This window comes from Oratosquilla oratoria, chromosome 34, assembly GCF_046742065.1.
Source record: "Oratosquilla oratoria isolate Oo_2021 chromosome 34, ASM4674206v1, whole genome shotgun sequence".
NCBI lineage: Eukaryota > Metazoa > Arthropoda > Malacostraca > Stomatopoda > Squillidae > Oratosquilla > Oratosquilla oratoria.
Window position 1 is genome coordinate 10,053,671 of NC_134810.1, and position 17,535 is coordinate 10,071,205.

General features: G+C 40.8%; 1 protein-coding gene across 3 annotated transcripts in view; it reads right to left on the bottom strand.

Moving 5' to 3' along the window:
- Snx27 (sorting nexin 27) overlaps window positions 1-17,535 on the bottom strand; it is a 131,527-nt gene that overhangs the window by 98,804 nt on the left and 15,188 nt on the right. For 2 of the 3 annotated variants that reach the window (XM_076173101.1, XM_076173100.1), the window contains exons 2-3: window positions 7,491-7,593; window positions 6,841-7,103 (exon numbers count right to left, since the gene is read on the bottom strand). In XM_076173101.1, the coding sequence (XP_076029216.1) occupies window positions 6,841-7,103; window positions 7,491-7,593 (366 nt within the window). Of the gene's footprint in view, window positions 1-6,840; window positions 7,104-7,490; window positions 7,594-7,794; window positions 7,937-17,535 lie in introns of all 3 variants that reach the window. The other variant, XM_076173102.1, reaches the window with a different exon arrangement.

The following is a 17,535-nucleotide window of genomic DNA, read 5'->3' on the forward strand; positions in this document are numbered from 1 at the left end:
ACCCAGCAGCTGCTCACACACGGAATTCGAGGAAACTGCGATTTACGCCGTGAACTCCGAACTTTTGTGTCACGTAACGCTCATGTACATGTATTAAGCTTATCAAATGTAATCGAGTATATAAAAAATGAATGAATTTGGATACGTTGACTTTTATTTCCCCAGGAAAACGGAAAAAACGAATTTTTATGATCCGCAGAAATTGGGTTTTTGGACGAAAAATCGTTTTTTTCTTAAATGTCTGTAGCGAACAATCCTGACCTGATTGAGAAAAACCAAGGGCATTTTCGGACTCAGAGCATCACAATTAGTCTAATTCCGCTGGAAAACCCTGGACGATTTAAAAAAAAAAAAAAAAAAAAAAAAAATTTTTACCCAGTGTTATATAATCACTGCCTTAAAAATAGGAAGGATAAACAAGGTGGTGGAGTCATGTTCCTACATACATACATATACCAAGGCTTTTTTCCCCTTTCAAGGGAGGTAGCCAAAAAGAAAAAGGCATAAATTCATTCCCACCCATTCCATCCCTAAATACATTCCACTCCCCTCCACCCTCCCTCTTACCTTAGCACCTCCTGGATGATGGGCTATCCCTGCACCTTGTCCACTGCACTGGGTCAGAGGCAGTGTTGCAAATCACAGCACATCCACAGCAAGGCCGCTTCATTAAATTGGCAACCCCCCCTCTCCGTCCCCCCATGCATAAAAGGAGAAGACAGGGAGAAATCCCTTTGGGCTGCATCAAATTTTTCTCACACATACTACCTCACCCCCCATCCCCCCTGTGGTGGGGGCAAAAAAATACTGCCACCAAGTATTTTCACTTGGATCGTAAGAGGTGAGAAAAAAGGAACAGGGATTGGGACCAGGCATCCTTCTCCCTGTAGCCCCACAGGGTACATTCCTAAAAAAAAAGTAAAGTCATGTTCCTAGTTAAGAAAAAAATAAATGTGATGAAAATTACATGTGGAGTGAATACTTGTAGGGTAGGGATGATCACCATAAGAGTTGAAGACAATGACATGAAAAGCAGAAAATTTTCAGTGATTTATTTGCCCCGAAAAACAGGGTCCTGGACAGAGAAGGATTACTCCAAAAAATGTTAAATGAAACTAAATCTTTATTAAATGAGATGCTGATGGATGGAAGTAATACAATACTCATGGGTGACTTTAATTGCAAAGAAATATGTTGGGAAGAGATGACAGTGAAGGGTGGAGAGAATCAATGAGGAAAAGTATTACTCAACATGACCATGGAACATACAATGACACAATGGGTAAAGGAAAGCACTAGATTTGGAAATAATGAAGAACCATCAAGACTAGATTTAATATTTACATCACAACCTGAAATAGTAGACAAAATTCACAAGACACTAATTCCGAAGTGACCATATACTACACAAGTTAGAATTAGAGGCGGAAATATATATATAAAGAGTAATGTGAAATACAGAAAGAATAGACTGATTTATGGCAAAGCAGACTTTGAGAAACTTTAAAAAAATTCTTGAAGTGAGCTGGGAAAAATTCTACAAACAGGAAACACAAGTGGAAGAAAAATGGATGATTCTGATGAATAGTTATAAAGGAGTGGAGAAATATGTACCAAAGCAAAAACAGGAATGGGTGTACATAAAGTGCTGGTTTAATAGAAGGTGCAGTGAAGCAAAGGATATAATAGACAAAGCTTGGAAGAAATAGAGAAAAGACAGGAAACATAGAAAGTGGCAATTATGTGTTAACCAAAGGAATGAATACGTAAAAATACATAGGGGGAGAAAAAAGTAACTATGAGAAAGACATAATAGATAAATGTAAAGATCAGCCAAAACTATTCTGTAGAAATGTAAATGGGAAACTGAAAAACAAATAGGAAATAGTGAAACTATGCCAAGGGAACACTAAATACACAGAAGATACCAAAATGGCAGAAGTTACTAGAGAAAAAATACAACAGGTTGAAGGGAGAGTAGTGAAATCCCCCCATGAAGGAAATAATAATAACACAAAGGATATAATTGATCTTATAACGAACCTGGATGTCAGGAAATCATACAGCCCAGATGGAATAGCAAATTGTATATTAACCCCTTCCATACGGTGCCGCCTACGTAGGCGTCATGAGGAGCAAGTGGATTCGCGACGCTGCCATATCGGCGTCTTGATTATATTTATTGTAGTCGCCCCTGTGTTTTTACATTCTCCCAAATGTGCCCTGAATCCCATTCTCTGTGGTTTTCAAAATTCGCTGGTGAAAGAGAGAACGATCGATATAAGCGGTGACTATATTTTATGATGCGAGAATTATTACGACACGTCGTACGGCTGGCATTGGCTGCTGCCCGCGAGATTTAAGTCCGGAGTGAAGTGGTTAAAAGAAATATGTTGCTCACTCAAAGAAGGAAAAATGCCAGAACACTGGAAAAATACTGATATCATACCAATTTATAAAGGAGGAAATAAAGAAGACCCAACACATTACAGACCAGTTTCCCTTACGAGCACAGTAGCTAAAATCTGCGAAAAAGTTATAAAAAGTAGATGGATAAAACATCTGGAGGAGCATAATACACTGAATCCAAGAAAATTGAGATTTAGACAGGGAAGATCATGCACCACAAATTTGATCTGCTTTTACTAAGATTACTAGATATGATACAGGAAAAGGATGGATGGGCCGACTGTGCTTTCCTAGATCTACAAAAAGCTTTTGATAAAGTCCCTCACAAAAAACAAATATTAAGAAAACTGGAAACCATAGGAGGGATACAAGGTAAACTACTGAAGTGGATGGAGGTCTTTCTGCATGGAAGAAAAAGGAGAGTGGTGCTCAGATATAAGACTACTTGGGAAGAGGTAATTAGCAGAGTCCCACAAGGATCAGTGCTGGCTCCAATAATGTTTGCCATTTATGTGAACGACATGGACGAGGGAGTGGAATGTCACACGAGTTTCTTTGCAGATGATGCAAAAATGTTAAAGAAAGTGAGTACTGAAACTGAGTGTCAATCATTACAGAGAGATCTAAATAGGGTTTGGGAATGGAGTCAGAAGTGGGAAGTGGAATTCAACACTAAAAAATGTAGCATAATGGAGTTTGGAAAAAGTACATACATATACCAAACACTTTTTCCCTCTTACAAGGGAGGTAGCCAAAAAACAAAGGCATAGAAACCACTCCCACCCATTCCAGCCCCTACATACTCCACTCCCCACAACCCTCTTATCTTGGCATCTCCTAGATGATGGGTCATCCCTGCATCTTGTCCACTGCCCTGGGTCAGAAGCAGTGTCGCAAGACACAGCACATCCACAGCAAGGCCACTTCATTAAATCGGCGACCCCCCTCTCCATCCCTTTATGCAAAGGAGAAGACGGGGAGAAATCCCTTTGGGCTGCGTTAATTTATTTCTCATACATACTCCCTCATCCCCCACCCACTCCCTTTCATGCATCACAGCATCATCCATACACAACTATTCTCCATTCACCCCTATCTTCTGTCCTCTCCCATCCTTCCTCAACAGACATTCCCCTCTTTCTCAATGCCCCTTTTACCCCATCCATCCATCTCATCCTAGGTCGACCCCTCATGTTCACTCCTTCCACCTCTGCCTTCCATACCTATTTTACTAGTCATTCTTCACTCATTCTTTCCATGTGTCCAAACCATCCTAATACTCTTTCATCAACCCTATCTCCCAACTCCCTTTACACCCCGTGCTCCTCCTCACCTCATTTCTCATTCTATCCAGCCTAGTAATCCTTACCATACTTCTCAGGCACCTTATTTCAAACATATTCAAACTCCTACTCTCTTCCTCTCTTATGTTCCATGTTTCTGCCCCATACAGTGCTGTTGACACAATCACTCCTTCATACAATCTCCTCTTAGCATCCATTCCCAAATGTCTGTTTCTCATTACACTTTTAAATCCACCAAGGCATTTACTCACTTCTCTCAATCTATATTCTACCTCCACCCCCATTCCTCCCTTTCCTGCCACATTCGCACCCAAGTATCTAAAACTATCCACTTCCTCCAGTCTCTCTCCCTTAATACTCACTTCCAGTCTGCTGCCACTTTCTCCTCTTGTACATCTCATCACTTTACTTTTATCCACATTTATCTTCAACTTCCTTCTTTCGCACACCTTCCCAAATTGTCACTAGCTTCCTAAATCCCTCCCCTGATCCTGCCACAAGCACAGTGTCATTAGCAAACAACAACTGGCTTATCTCCCACTTTTCTCTATTTTCTTTTACCGTCTCCAATTGCTGACCCACTACCCTTACATTTACCTTTTGCACCACCCCATCTATGTAAATTGAACAGCCAGGGTGACACAGGGTAGGGAGGTGCTTAGAGTATAGTACTTAAATGAGAAGGAAAAGGAGGAGTACAGGAAGAAGCTGGGAGAAGAGTGGGAGGAGGTAGAGGATAGAGTAGATGTAGGAGTGGAGGAGGAATGGGGATGTTTCAGGGAGTCACAAGGTGTACAATGATGGTATGTGGAACAAGGAGGATGGGAGGGAATACAAGGAAGGGTAGTGAGTGGTGGGATGATGAAGCAAAGAAGGTTGTAGAAGAGAAGAAACAAGCATTCACGGACTAGTTGCAATAAAGGATAAGAGGAACATATGAGAGGTAAAAAAACAGAGAAAAGATAAGGTAAAGGTGGAAAAAAGGAGAGCAGATTTAAAATGTGTAAAAAATATGACAAACTTTTTAAAGTAATATAAAGATGTTTTGGAAGGATTATAAGAGAGGAAGGGGAAGTGAATCAAGTAGAGATGTTAAAAGGTACAGATTTTGAGATGATAACGGAAGAGGCAGTGGTAAGAGGAAGATGGGCAGAGTATTTTAGGGAGTTGCTAGATGTGAAGGAGGATAGGGAGGGAACTGTGGTTGCAGTGGGATGTGCTCAGAAAATGACAGTGAAGGATGAGGAAAATAGTGGAGAAATGAAGAAACATGAGGTGAAAGCAGTTATTAAAATGATAAGAGCAGATAAGGCACCTGGGTTAGATGGGTGTCATGCAGTGTTTGAAGAAGGGAGGTACAGTGATGGTGGACTGGCTGATGTGATTACCTAATGTTTGTTTATGGGAGGACTGGAATGGTGCCTGTTCAGTTTTGCTTTACATGGGAAAAGGGATGAATGTGAGTGTAGTAGTTTCAGAGGGACTAGTTTGTCAAGTGTAGTTGGGAAGGCTTATGAGAGGGTTTTGATCGAGAGGATTAGGAGAGAAACCGAGACGTGAGGAACAGAGAGGGTTTAGGAAAGATAGGGGTTGCATGGATCAGATTTTTGTGGTGAGATATGTAAAAAAGTTTTAGCAAAGGGCTAGGATGATTTTTGGGCCTTTACGATTTGGAAAAGGGTTAGGACTGGGTGGACAGGAAGGCACTTTGGGAGGTTTTGATGACATATGGGATCAAATGAAAGCTGTTAAGAGCAGTCAAGAGTTTTTATGAGAATAGTAAAGCCTGTGTTAGAATTAGAAACGGAGAGAGCGAGTGGTTTGAGGTAAAGGTGGGTCTTCACCAGAGATGTGTCATGTCACCATGGCTGTTCAATATGTACATGGATGGGGTGGTGCAGGAGGTAAATGCAAGGGTAATGGGTCGAGGATTGGAAATGGTTAAAGAAAATGGAAAAAAGTGGAAGGTAAGCCAGTTGTTGTCTGCTGGTGATACTGTTTGTGGCAGGATCAGAGGGGGGATTAAGGAAGCTGGTGAGAGAGTTCGGGAAGGTCTGCAAGAGGAAAAAGTTGAAGGTAAATGTGGGTAAACGTAAGGTGATGAGATGTACTAGGGGAGAGGATGGCAGCAATTTGGATGTGAGTATTATGGGAAAGAGGCTGGAGAAAATAAGATAGCTTTTGGTACTTAGGGTTGCATGTGGCAGGAAAGGGTGGAGTGGAAGTGGAGGTAGATTGCAGATTGAGTGAAACAAGTACCTTGGGGGGATTAAAATGTGTAATGAGAAACAGACATTCTAGAATTAATGCTAAGAAGAGATTGTATGAAGATGTGATTTTGCCAACAGCACTGCATAGGGTAGAGACATGGAACTTAAGAGAGGAAGAGTTTAAATGTGTTTGAGATGAAATGTCTGAGAAGTATGGTAGGGATTACAAGGTTGGATAGTGTGAAATGAGCAGGGAAGCAGGGGTGGAAAAAGAGATGGGAGATGGGGATGATGAAAGAGTATTGGGATGGCTTGGACACATGGAAAGAATGAGTGAAGAATGATTAGTAAAAGAAGTGTAGAAGGCAGAGGTAGATGGAATGAACATGAGGGGGTGATTAAGGATGAGATGGTTGGATGGAGTGAAAGGGGTTTTGAGCAAGAAGGGAATGTCTGTTAAAGAAGGATGGGTGAAGGCAGAAGATAGGGATTAGTAGAGAATGGCTGTGTATGGATGACACTGTGATGCATGGAAGAGAGTGGGTGGAGAATAGTGGGGTTAGGGAGTGGTTATGTGGGAACGTTATTTTGATGCAGCCTGAAGGGTCGGAGGGGGAGTTGCTGATTAAAAGAGGTGGTCTTGCTGTGGATGTGCTGTGTCTTGCTACATTGCTTCTGACCCAGGGCAACGGGTGAGATGCAGGGATGACCCGTCATCCGGGAGGAGCCAAGATGAGGAGGGAGAGATGGTGAGTGGAAGTGGAATGGGCAGGGGTGAGATGGGTGGAAGTGGACTTGCCTTTTGACTTTGGCTACCTCCCTTATAAGGGGCAAAAATCCCTTGGTATATACATGTAATAGGATTACCAGTGGTTCATGCCAGTAACAAAATATCCATCTTTTGGAGAATTACTTACGAAAATGGCCATTTCCCAGGAAGCTTTGGAAAGTTGAAGTCCATAAATTCCCTCTTGAGATTATTATGTAGATTGGCGAACTCTCGGTAACGACGTGAGCACAAGTGGCGTCCAGCCATGTATATATTAAACACTACAAACTTTTCCCCACCCATTTCCACATAAGAGTAATCAGGTATTGATATTGGCAGTGACCGTTTTTCACTATAGTCAATATATGAAAAGCCTGAGGTCTCTTCACTTGGCTCCAGACGTTCAGCTTCCTGTAAAACCATTAGAAATGTTTCAGTGGATAGTAAAGAATTATCAAAGCATTATTTTTCAACACATGACATTGAATTGGAATATTTTTTTCTTTGTTCTCTGTCATTGCTATATGCCCTTTAGTTTTATTATGCTTCTCTACCCTAGGCCACTCATTACAAACAAAATGTAAGTAAATGAAGATTAAATACAGTGAGACCTCTCATTAACGGACATTAATTAGCTGTGTTTGCGGTGTTTTTGGTGCTGTTGTTTAGTGCGTGCAATCACTATGCCACCCAAAAACCACTCCAAATCAACGGATTATTCACATCAACGGACACCGTTACCCCCCTTTTAGTCCGTTAATAGGAGGTAGTACTGTACAACTGAAAGAACAGACCCACCTTTTGTGAAACAGAGATAACAGTGAGCCTGAGGACATCACCACCTTGCTTGATAAGTTCCACGACATAACGATGTTCTGCTCCTTCCACATTGACTCCATTCCTGTAGAAGACCATAAACTGGGTTCAATGATCACTTTCTCATGGCTATAAAATTGTAAATTGAATCTTATATCAAGAATATATGACATCTGGAAAGGGATGATCACAAGATCATCAATCATTCCACTGTACCAGATTTCTCTTGCAGGAGATTTGAAATTCTTGTGTATCTGACCTATAAGTCATTCATGGGTGAACATACATGTGCTAGTGTAGTTCTTGCTTAACAATGGAGGGATTTCTCTGTAGGGTTGATGGTCTGTGGAAGTTTGGTGTTCTGCCTTGGTGTGCTGGTTTTGTGATCTCAGCCTATTTCCAGGTTTCTATAGTATGCAGTCAATAACCTAAAAGGGCATCTTTACCATGACCACAACAATAAACAATTGTTATCAAGTAACAGCTATGTACTAAATTTAATAACATTATGATAAAAATAAAGTGGCCAGGCTACAGGGATGACCCATCATCCATGAGAAGCTAAGAGGGAGGAAAGGATGGTGGATGGTAGTGGAATGGGTGGGAACATGGTGGGTGGGAGTGGGACTTGGCTACCTCCCTGGTAAGGGGGGGAAAGTCCTTGGTATACAGATTAAAAAAAAAGTCCAATTTTCCTTGTGACCTGAATTACAAAAGTTATTTGTCTGCTGCCAAACTATATTATTCAGCTGAAGGAAATACTTAAAGGAAAAGTGTTTCACTTATCCCAGCGATCTTTGTTAAAAATATACATTTCATGCAGTTGTCATCTTGCTACTTCATGAAACTGATGGAAACAATTTCACAATACAGTGCATATAACATTTGTTCACATTGATGCCACACAATTCAGTTCAGTTCATGGGGATCTCAGAGGCATATTGACTGAATCTGTTCTAGCTAACATCAAGTGATTCTTGTCTACTTCAAGGTGGATCACACACTTTGAAGGGATCTTTGAATTAAGAACCTCTTGAAACCCAAGTCAAATCCTCAAATGAACAAAACCAACTGGCATAAATCTACTTAAAGCAATTCAATAAGTTATCTTGCTGCGGAGTGTAGTATGCAATGCATAACAGGAGACATCAATGATAAAATTTCAGCCGACCAATAGTAGTACTGTGCACAATAAAGAACAATTATCACTCTCATCTATAAAGATCACTCATCAATCTCGTCTATAAATATAACTACAAAATATCAATGACAATAACTCGTATCATAACTGTTGCCACAAGTTTCACTGACTAGAAACACACAGTCCCATCAGCAGCTGGCAACAACCCTTGGGCCCTGCCACAGATCTCTCCAGGAAGAACATTTCAGTACAATGACACCCACATGGGCATCATGGGGCATGAGTGGGTATATGAGGATACCAGTGTCAGCTTCTTGATTACATATATTTTTGTAGTTGCACATGAGTTACCACTAGATTATGTGAACTGGTTTGATCACTTTTTCTGTGTTTACTATTTCTTATAGTAAAAGAGAATGATTAATACAGTAGTGACTTTATATTTTATAATGCGAGTAGTGTAATGAATCATACATATGGCAGCCGATGCTCCATGCAAGAATCTGACTTATACTAAAGTGGTTAATGAGGGACTGCGATGTCACTGACTTATGGTAGTAGGAGGGGAGCATTTGTTACTTCAGCTTTTTTTTTTTAATGTGAAAAGGTGGAAAGTTGAAGGTGATAGAGATCTTGAGCCCAATCCAAGAACCAAGTGTCAGTTCCTCTGAGTTGCATCTCCAGACATGAGGGTATTACAGGTTTTGAGGACAAGCATCAGGAAGATAACTCTCTGCTATCAATCTTATAGGACTGCCAGTTCCAGGTACCTATCACTGGTCCCATGACTAAGATAGCACAATAACTCCACAGTTAGGACAAAGCCCTAAAAACAATTACAGGCTGCACAAATACATCACCTACAGACCATTTACACCATGAAACAAAAGTCCTCAAAGTCAAGGACCACCTCGACATGAGAGGCACACAAACACTTGCTGCAGCCACCACAAACACATCACACCCGCTACACTACATAGCAGAACACCCACACACACCAAGAAACATTAAAACTACACCCAAAGACCTTTATTACACACAGATACTCTCTTCTCTTCCTCCACAACCACCAAATACCAGCCTCCGGAAACATATTCATAATCATATCACTCACCGCTCCATTAACACACTGAAAGACAACACACTGCTGCATGCCAGACCCCCTGATATCCACCCTTCTGAATCCTCTCTCCCACGTAAGGACAGAGTCCACTTGGCCAGACTGCGATGCGGTCACCACCCAGCACTTCTAAGCTACCAGAAGAGGCTGGACGACCGTGTTGTGAACAGCTGCCCAGGATGTAACACTTCACCCCATACCATACAACACATAATGGAAGACTGCATTATACACAATCATGCACGCAAACAACACAACATACACTCTATAAAGGATTTGTGGGAAAACCCAATTTCGGCTGTGGCCTTCCTTGGGGAGACGGGACTGCTCGGCCAGACAGTCTAGGGAACGACAACAACAACAACAACAACTCCACAGTCAATAAAGTGTATTTCACAAGTGACAATGGAAAATTCTAAATATATCTCATACAGAAGCAAATACAGTATCATATTCAATATTTAATCAATACTATGATGAACTGAAAGGTTAAAAATATATGTATCACTCCACACCTGGAGGTCTTGTGAGTTCAAATAGAAATACTATTGAGAAATATATATATATTTATATATATATATATATATATATATATATATATATATATATATATATACATATATGTATATACATATATGTATATACCTCTATATATATATATATGTATATATATACATATATATACATATACATATATATACATACATATACATACATATACATACATATACATATATATACATACATATACATATATATACATACATATACATATATATACATATATATACAGTAGACCCTCGTTTTACGCGGGGGTTAGGGACCGGGAACCCCCGCGTAAAACGAAAATCCGTGTAAAATTCCGCCACTGAAGGAGATATACCAAAACAATCATTAGAACCCTAATAATTTTATTTCCACAATGAATTGCCATATTGAACAAAATAATACAATAGAAAAATAGGAAAACAATACAATACAAACAAAAGAACAAGAAAAAACAGTGCATGAAATGAATATATGTAGAAGGGGTAGTAGTCTAGGTAGCAGTCTAGTCGGACTCGGCATCAGAATTAGCTGGACCACCACGTTTCTGTAAAAACATGGTGATGGGCAATTGTACTCGGCGCTTTTTCATGTCCTGCAAAACGGCTTTGTAGGGCGCCATAACACTGTCGATGCCATTCTGCGCCGCAATTGCCCTCACCATGGATGTGTCAGTCTCATAAATGGCAGCCTTGAGAGTGGAGGCCTGTCGTATCAAGGCTGCCAATGAGTCCAAAGTTAATCCTTCCTGTGGCTGGCTTTCTTCTTCAACATTGCCCTTCTCCTCCTCCTCCTCCTCACTGGCCGACTGGACGAGTTCCACCAGTTCCTCCTCAGACAGCTCAACCCAAAAATCCGCGTAAATTCAAAACCGCGCATAAAAAATCCGCGTAAAACGAGTGTCTACTGTACATACATATACATACAGTGCTCGACAAAATTCGCGCCTACTTAGGCCAGACCGGGCGCAAACTATGGCGAAAAAATGATGGTCATTTTGATGGTGAAACAAAGATGTCAGAACTCGCGCCTGCCTGTATGACGTCACTGCATCCAAAGACGATGCGACCAGGGAAGCTGGAGCGCGTCAGTTGCCTCAGGGCATTCGTGGAGGTAGGGTGTGTGTGGCGTTGTGCTCGTGAGGGGGCCAAGTTTTGTGTCGCATTTTTTTTACCTTTTTTCCCTTTTCAGTGTAAATATGGCTCCGACCAACCATTTAAGCAATGAACAGATTGCACAGGTGCTGGTATTGAAAGATGCAGGCCATGGAACGAAAGAAATAAGTGACTTGATGAACATAAACCCTTCCACAGTGCGCAGGTGGATAAGGCGTCGACGCCAAGAAAACAGTGGTGCAGACCCAGTGCCTAGAAAACACACTGGCAGGCCTAGGAAAACTTCCCATAGGGCTACTAATGGCCCTATGGTGAAGGGCTACTAATGGCCCTATGGGAAGTTTTCCTAGGCCTGCCAGTGTGTTTTCTAGGCACTGGGTCTGCACCACTGTTTTCTTGGCGTCGACGCCTTATCCACCTGCGCACTGTGGAAGGGTTTATGTTCATCAAGTCACTTATTTCTTTCGTTCCATGGCCTGCATCTTTCAATACCAGCACCTGTGCAATCTGTTCATTGCTTAAATGGTTGGTCGGAGCCATATTTACACTGAAAAGGGAAAAAAGGTAAAAAAATGCGACACAAAACTTGGCCCCCTCACGAGCACAACGCCACACACACCCTACCTCCACGAAAGCCCTGAGGCAACTGACGCGCTCCAGCTTCCCTGGTCGCATCGTCCTTGGATGCAGTGACGTCATACAGGCAGGCGCGAGTTCTGACATCTTTGTTTCACCATCAAAATGACCATCATTTTTTCGCCATAGTTTGCGCCTGGTCTGGCCTAAGCAGGCGCGAATTTTGTTGAGCACTGTACATACATACATATATATATATATATATATATATATATATATATATATATATATATATATATATACAGTAGAAGCCCAATTTAACGAACTAATTCAGCCAAGGTCCAGTCCGCTAAAGTGAATTTTCCATTAAATTGAGCGAGTGAGCGTTGGTGTAACAGTGTTGCCAGGGCAGATTGTAAAAATGATATGTACCTAAAAATTCCCTAGTGTACACACACACACATACAATATATATATTATTGTAAGTGAATTATATGCAGCACAATCGTGAATTGCAAATGAACAGCAACGTGCAGTAATTTGTTGCAACATGTGTGTGTGTGTGTCGTGTAACAACGATATGAGCCGTCTGTGAATTTCGGGGAATATTAGTCATAGCTTTGTGTTTGGTTCGATGTACATAATTCTAGCGATTAATAGGACTGGGCAGTTGGTTTTTGGATAGTGAGTGTTATTGTTGTGTTGTTGCAGAAAACGTAGTTCGTTGTTATAGAAGTTTTTTTGTGGTGATTACTCTCGCGTACTGATTTTGAATTTTCCCATCAACTTATTGTTTCATTATTTTGTTTTCCTATTATACCATCTATTTCTACTTGAATATATTTCTGCTACAATTATACTTTATACATATACTGAATTATATATTATAGTACGTATATATATATATATATATATATATATATAAAATTAATATATATACATATATTTTTATACCTCCAAAATACTAAATTATAAATTTTTCCTTGACTCCACCACAATCTGGTAACATCTGGTAACATTGGACTCTGAGACACGCATGTGGCCAGTTGACAGAAAATGTTCAACTTAGCGGACGTTCCCGCTAAATCGAGCTATTTCCGTAGACACACGTCTGGCCAGCTAGCGGAAAATGCTCAACTTAGTGGACCATTTCCGCTAAGTTGAGCATTTTCGTTATTGCTATTTGCAGTTCGCTAATTTGAGCTTCCGCTAAATTGATATCCGTTAAATCGGGCTTCTACTGTATATATATATATATATATATATATATATACAGTAAAAGCTCTTTTATCCGTTATTCTCGTATCTGGCTCCTCCTTATAACCAGAATATTATTCACGAGGAAATAACAATTTTGTATAAAAATGTAAAAATTCGAAAAAATAAAATTTAAAATTCCCGCGCCACTCCCGCCGCTGCCAGAGGTAGCGTGCATCTTTCCCGCCATCTCCCACAAATCCCGCCGCTCCGTCAGTCCCAATGCCCACTGTAATAAGACACCTGATGTTAAGTGTGCGACTGTCTATTAGCAACTCTCTCAACACACAAACACATACTGACAGCAAAGGAAGGCAGTGATGGCTGAGTTGAAGGATATGTGTGGTAGTGTTAACCACTTCAGTACGGAACTTAAATCTCGCGGGCAGCAGCCAATGCCAGCCATACGATGTGTAATAATAATACTCGCATCATAAAATATAGTCACCACTTATATCGATCGTTCTCTCTTTCACCCGCGAATTTTGAAAACCACAGAGAATGGGTGTAAGAGGCCGGTAGTTGTACGAATGGAAATGAGCTTGGGAAACAGTAGGGCATTAGAATGATGCCTCAATAATTCAGACTCAACGCCTGCTCGAGGGCGACGTTATGTCTATGTAAACACACCGACGGTGGTGACTGTTTTATAATCGATGATGTAATCAAAACTCTGTAAGCGCAGGTTAGCTTCGTTTGACTAATGCTGAGGTAAACGATATTGCTAGTGGCATTGCAATGGCTTTCCGGATTGGTGCAAGGTGGAGAAGGAGAAAAAAACTATTGGTGCATGAATTCAAAGTCACGCCCATAAGGAGTGACATTCATTTGAGAAGTCCTAGGAGATTGTATTAGAAAAATTAGCGACGTCAGACGAAGGTAGCTTAGCGTAGGATACGGGGATCTAGAGAGACAATGTGGGAGACGAGAGAAAGAGATCCTGAGTGTAACAAGACTGTGAAATTACAGTGAAAGAAGAAAGAAAATTCACCACCCTTTTATTAACCCAAAGGACGAGAACTAGGCACGGGCCTATTGAAATTAGAAAATAGTGAGACTACAGGAAATACAAGGCATTGGGCCTACTGCTTCAGATGAACTTGAACATTTAGTGAAACTCACGTAACGAAGGCAAGGGGCCTCGAGACGAGTAGTATTAAAAATCAAATATAAGTGTAATGGTCGACGACCGACAGTGGTGGTGACAGTGGTGACAAGGGGTGGTGAAAATGGGATTCAGGGCACATTTGAGAATGTAATAACACAGGGGCGACTACAATAAATATAAAATCAAGACGCCGATATGGCAGCGTCGCGAATCCACTTGCTCCTCATGACGCCTACGTGTGCGGCACCGTATGGAAGGGGTTAAGCTTAGCGTCACTGATGAAGCTCTTCAGGAGTGGATGGAGGTCGACAATGATGAACCTATCACCCCCACACTAACTGACGACGAAATCATTAAGGCAGTGATTGAGAAGCATGGTATGGAAACAGAGGCTGATGGTGAAGAGGAAGATGACACAGAGCCAAGAGTAACGTGGAAGGATGCTGCTAAAGGATTGGCAATATTCATCAAGTTTGCGCAGCAGTGCACCTACATGGGGACTCACGACGTGATGTCTCTTCACTGTCTTCAAAATGAATTTTTAATGCAGAGAGACAAACATTCTTAACAAAGAGACATACGTGATTTCATGAAAATAAATAAAGATAAATAAATATGAATATACTGGTAAATAAACAACAAAAGTGAAGCCATTGAATGAATTTTATTTAAGTACTCTATGAATAAAGGCTATAAATGTATTTTTTTAATATTCCTTCTCGTTACTGGGATTTCCCCTTTCCGGCACGTCTTTGATCCCACTCGTGCAGGTTAAAAGAGCTTATACTGTATATACATATATATATATATATATATATATATATATATATATATATATATATACACAGACGCTACTCAACTTACGTTTTAGTTAGGTTCCGAACGGCCCAACGTAAGTTGAAAATGAACGTAAGTTGTTACTGTACAATACATCCGTAAATTCTATTACCGTATCTTATAGAAGACCCCTAAATCATTAATTATACACATAACATTGTAAAATAATAACATTAATTTCAAATAAATTAAATTCAAGCAACATAAATTGAGATGGTGGAGGAGGAGGAGGAGGAGGAGGAGGCAAGGCACGTTCAGTCTGTCGTTTGTGCCATGTAAACAATGGATGCAGAGTCATGCGTAAATATCGTTTGAACTACGGAGAGCGCGCTAAACTAAAAAATTCACTCAAAAATTGTTTTTACAACTTTTTTTTTACAGTCAGTTTAAACATAAAATCGAAAACATGTAAAACGAATTAATGTAAGTAGAGGAGCGTCTGTATACCGGTATATATGTGTGTGTGTGTGTATATATATATATATATATATATATTATATATATATATATACACACACACCGGTATATATGTATATATATATATATATATATATATATACACACACACACACACCGGTATATATATATATATATATTTCCTGGTGCAAGGTAAATTGAGTGGAGAATAGGTGAAGAAAGAGAAAAAGGGTAGTAGGTAGGGAGGTACTTAGAGTGAACTCCTTAAATGAGGAAAAAAAGGAGAATGAGTATAAGAAGGAGTTGAGAGAGGAGTGGGAGAGAGTAAAGGATAGAGTAGAACTAGGAGTGGAAGAGGAATGGGGATGGCATCTTCCAAGATGCAGCGTCTTGCAAGCCGTAAAATACCGTACTTGGATGAAGTAATAGTAGAAAAAATAAAAATTAAAATAAAAAATAAAATTAGTCACGTTGATAAGACCAAGATTGGAGTACACTGCGACACCATGGACACCCAACACAAAAAAGAATATGAGGAAATTAAAAAGAATCCAAAGAGCAAAAACAAAGATGACACCAATACTCAAAATTGACGTATGAAGAAAGCTTGTCTAAACTGGAACTACCAACCCTGGAGCAAAGAAGAGAAAGAGGAGATCTACTGGCCATTTACAGAATCATGAAAGGTATGGAAGTCCCTGACAGAGATGGGATAAAAGAAAAACATGTGGACATGAAAAGAAATACATACCAAAGGCTTTTTTCCCCTTACAAGGGAGGTAGCCAAAAAGAAAAAGGCATAGAAACCACTCCCACCCATTTCATTCCTAAATACACTCCACTTCCCTCCACCCTCTCTCTTACCTTGGCACCTCCGGGATGATGGGTCATCCCTACATCTTGTCCACTGCCGCTTCATTAATTTGGCAGCCCCCCTCTCTGCCCCCCCCCATGCAGAAAAGGAGAAATCCCTTCAGGCTGCAACAAATTTTTCTCACTCATACTACCTCACCCGCCATCCCCCTGCCCATTCCACCTCATGCATCACAGTATCATCCATATACAACCATTCTCCATTCATCCCTGTCTTCTGTCCTTCCTCAACAGACATTCCCATCTTCCCCAAACCCCCCTTCACCCCATCCATCTCATCCTAGGTCGCCCCCTCATGTTCACACCCTCCACATCTGCCTTCCATACCTCTTTTACTAGTCTTTCTTCACTCATTCTTTCCATGTGTCCAAACCATCCTAATACTCTTTCATTCACCCTATCTCCAAGCTCCCTTACCACCCCTGTTCTCCTCCTCACTCTATGCAGCCTAGTAACCCCCATCATACTTCTCAGACACCTCATCTCAAACACATTCAAACCCCTTCTCTCTTATGTTCCATGTTTCTGCCCCATACAGTGCTGTTGGCACAATCACTCCTTCATACAATCTCCTCTTAGCCTCCACTCTCAAATGTCTATTCCTCATTACACTCTTTAATCCACCAAGGCATTTACTTGCTTCTCTCAATCTACATTCTACCTCCACCTCTACTCCTCCCTTTCCTGCCATGTTTGCACCCAAGTATCTAAAACTATCCACTTCCTCCAGTCGTTCTCCCTTAATGCTCACTTCCAGTCTGCTGCCACTTTCACCCCTTGTACATCTCATCATCCTTACTTTTACCCACATTAATCTTCAACTTTCTTCTTTCACACACTCTCCCAAACTCTATCACCAACTTCCTCAATCCCTCCTCTGATCCTGCTACAAGTGCAGTGCCGTTTGCAAACAACAGTTGGCTCACCTCCCACTCTTCTCCATTTTCTTTAAACATCTCCATTCCCTGACCCACCACCTTTGCATTTACCTCTTGCACCACCCCATCCATGTATAAGTTGAACAGCCAGGGCAACAT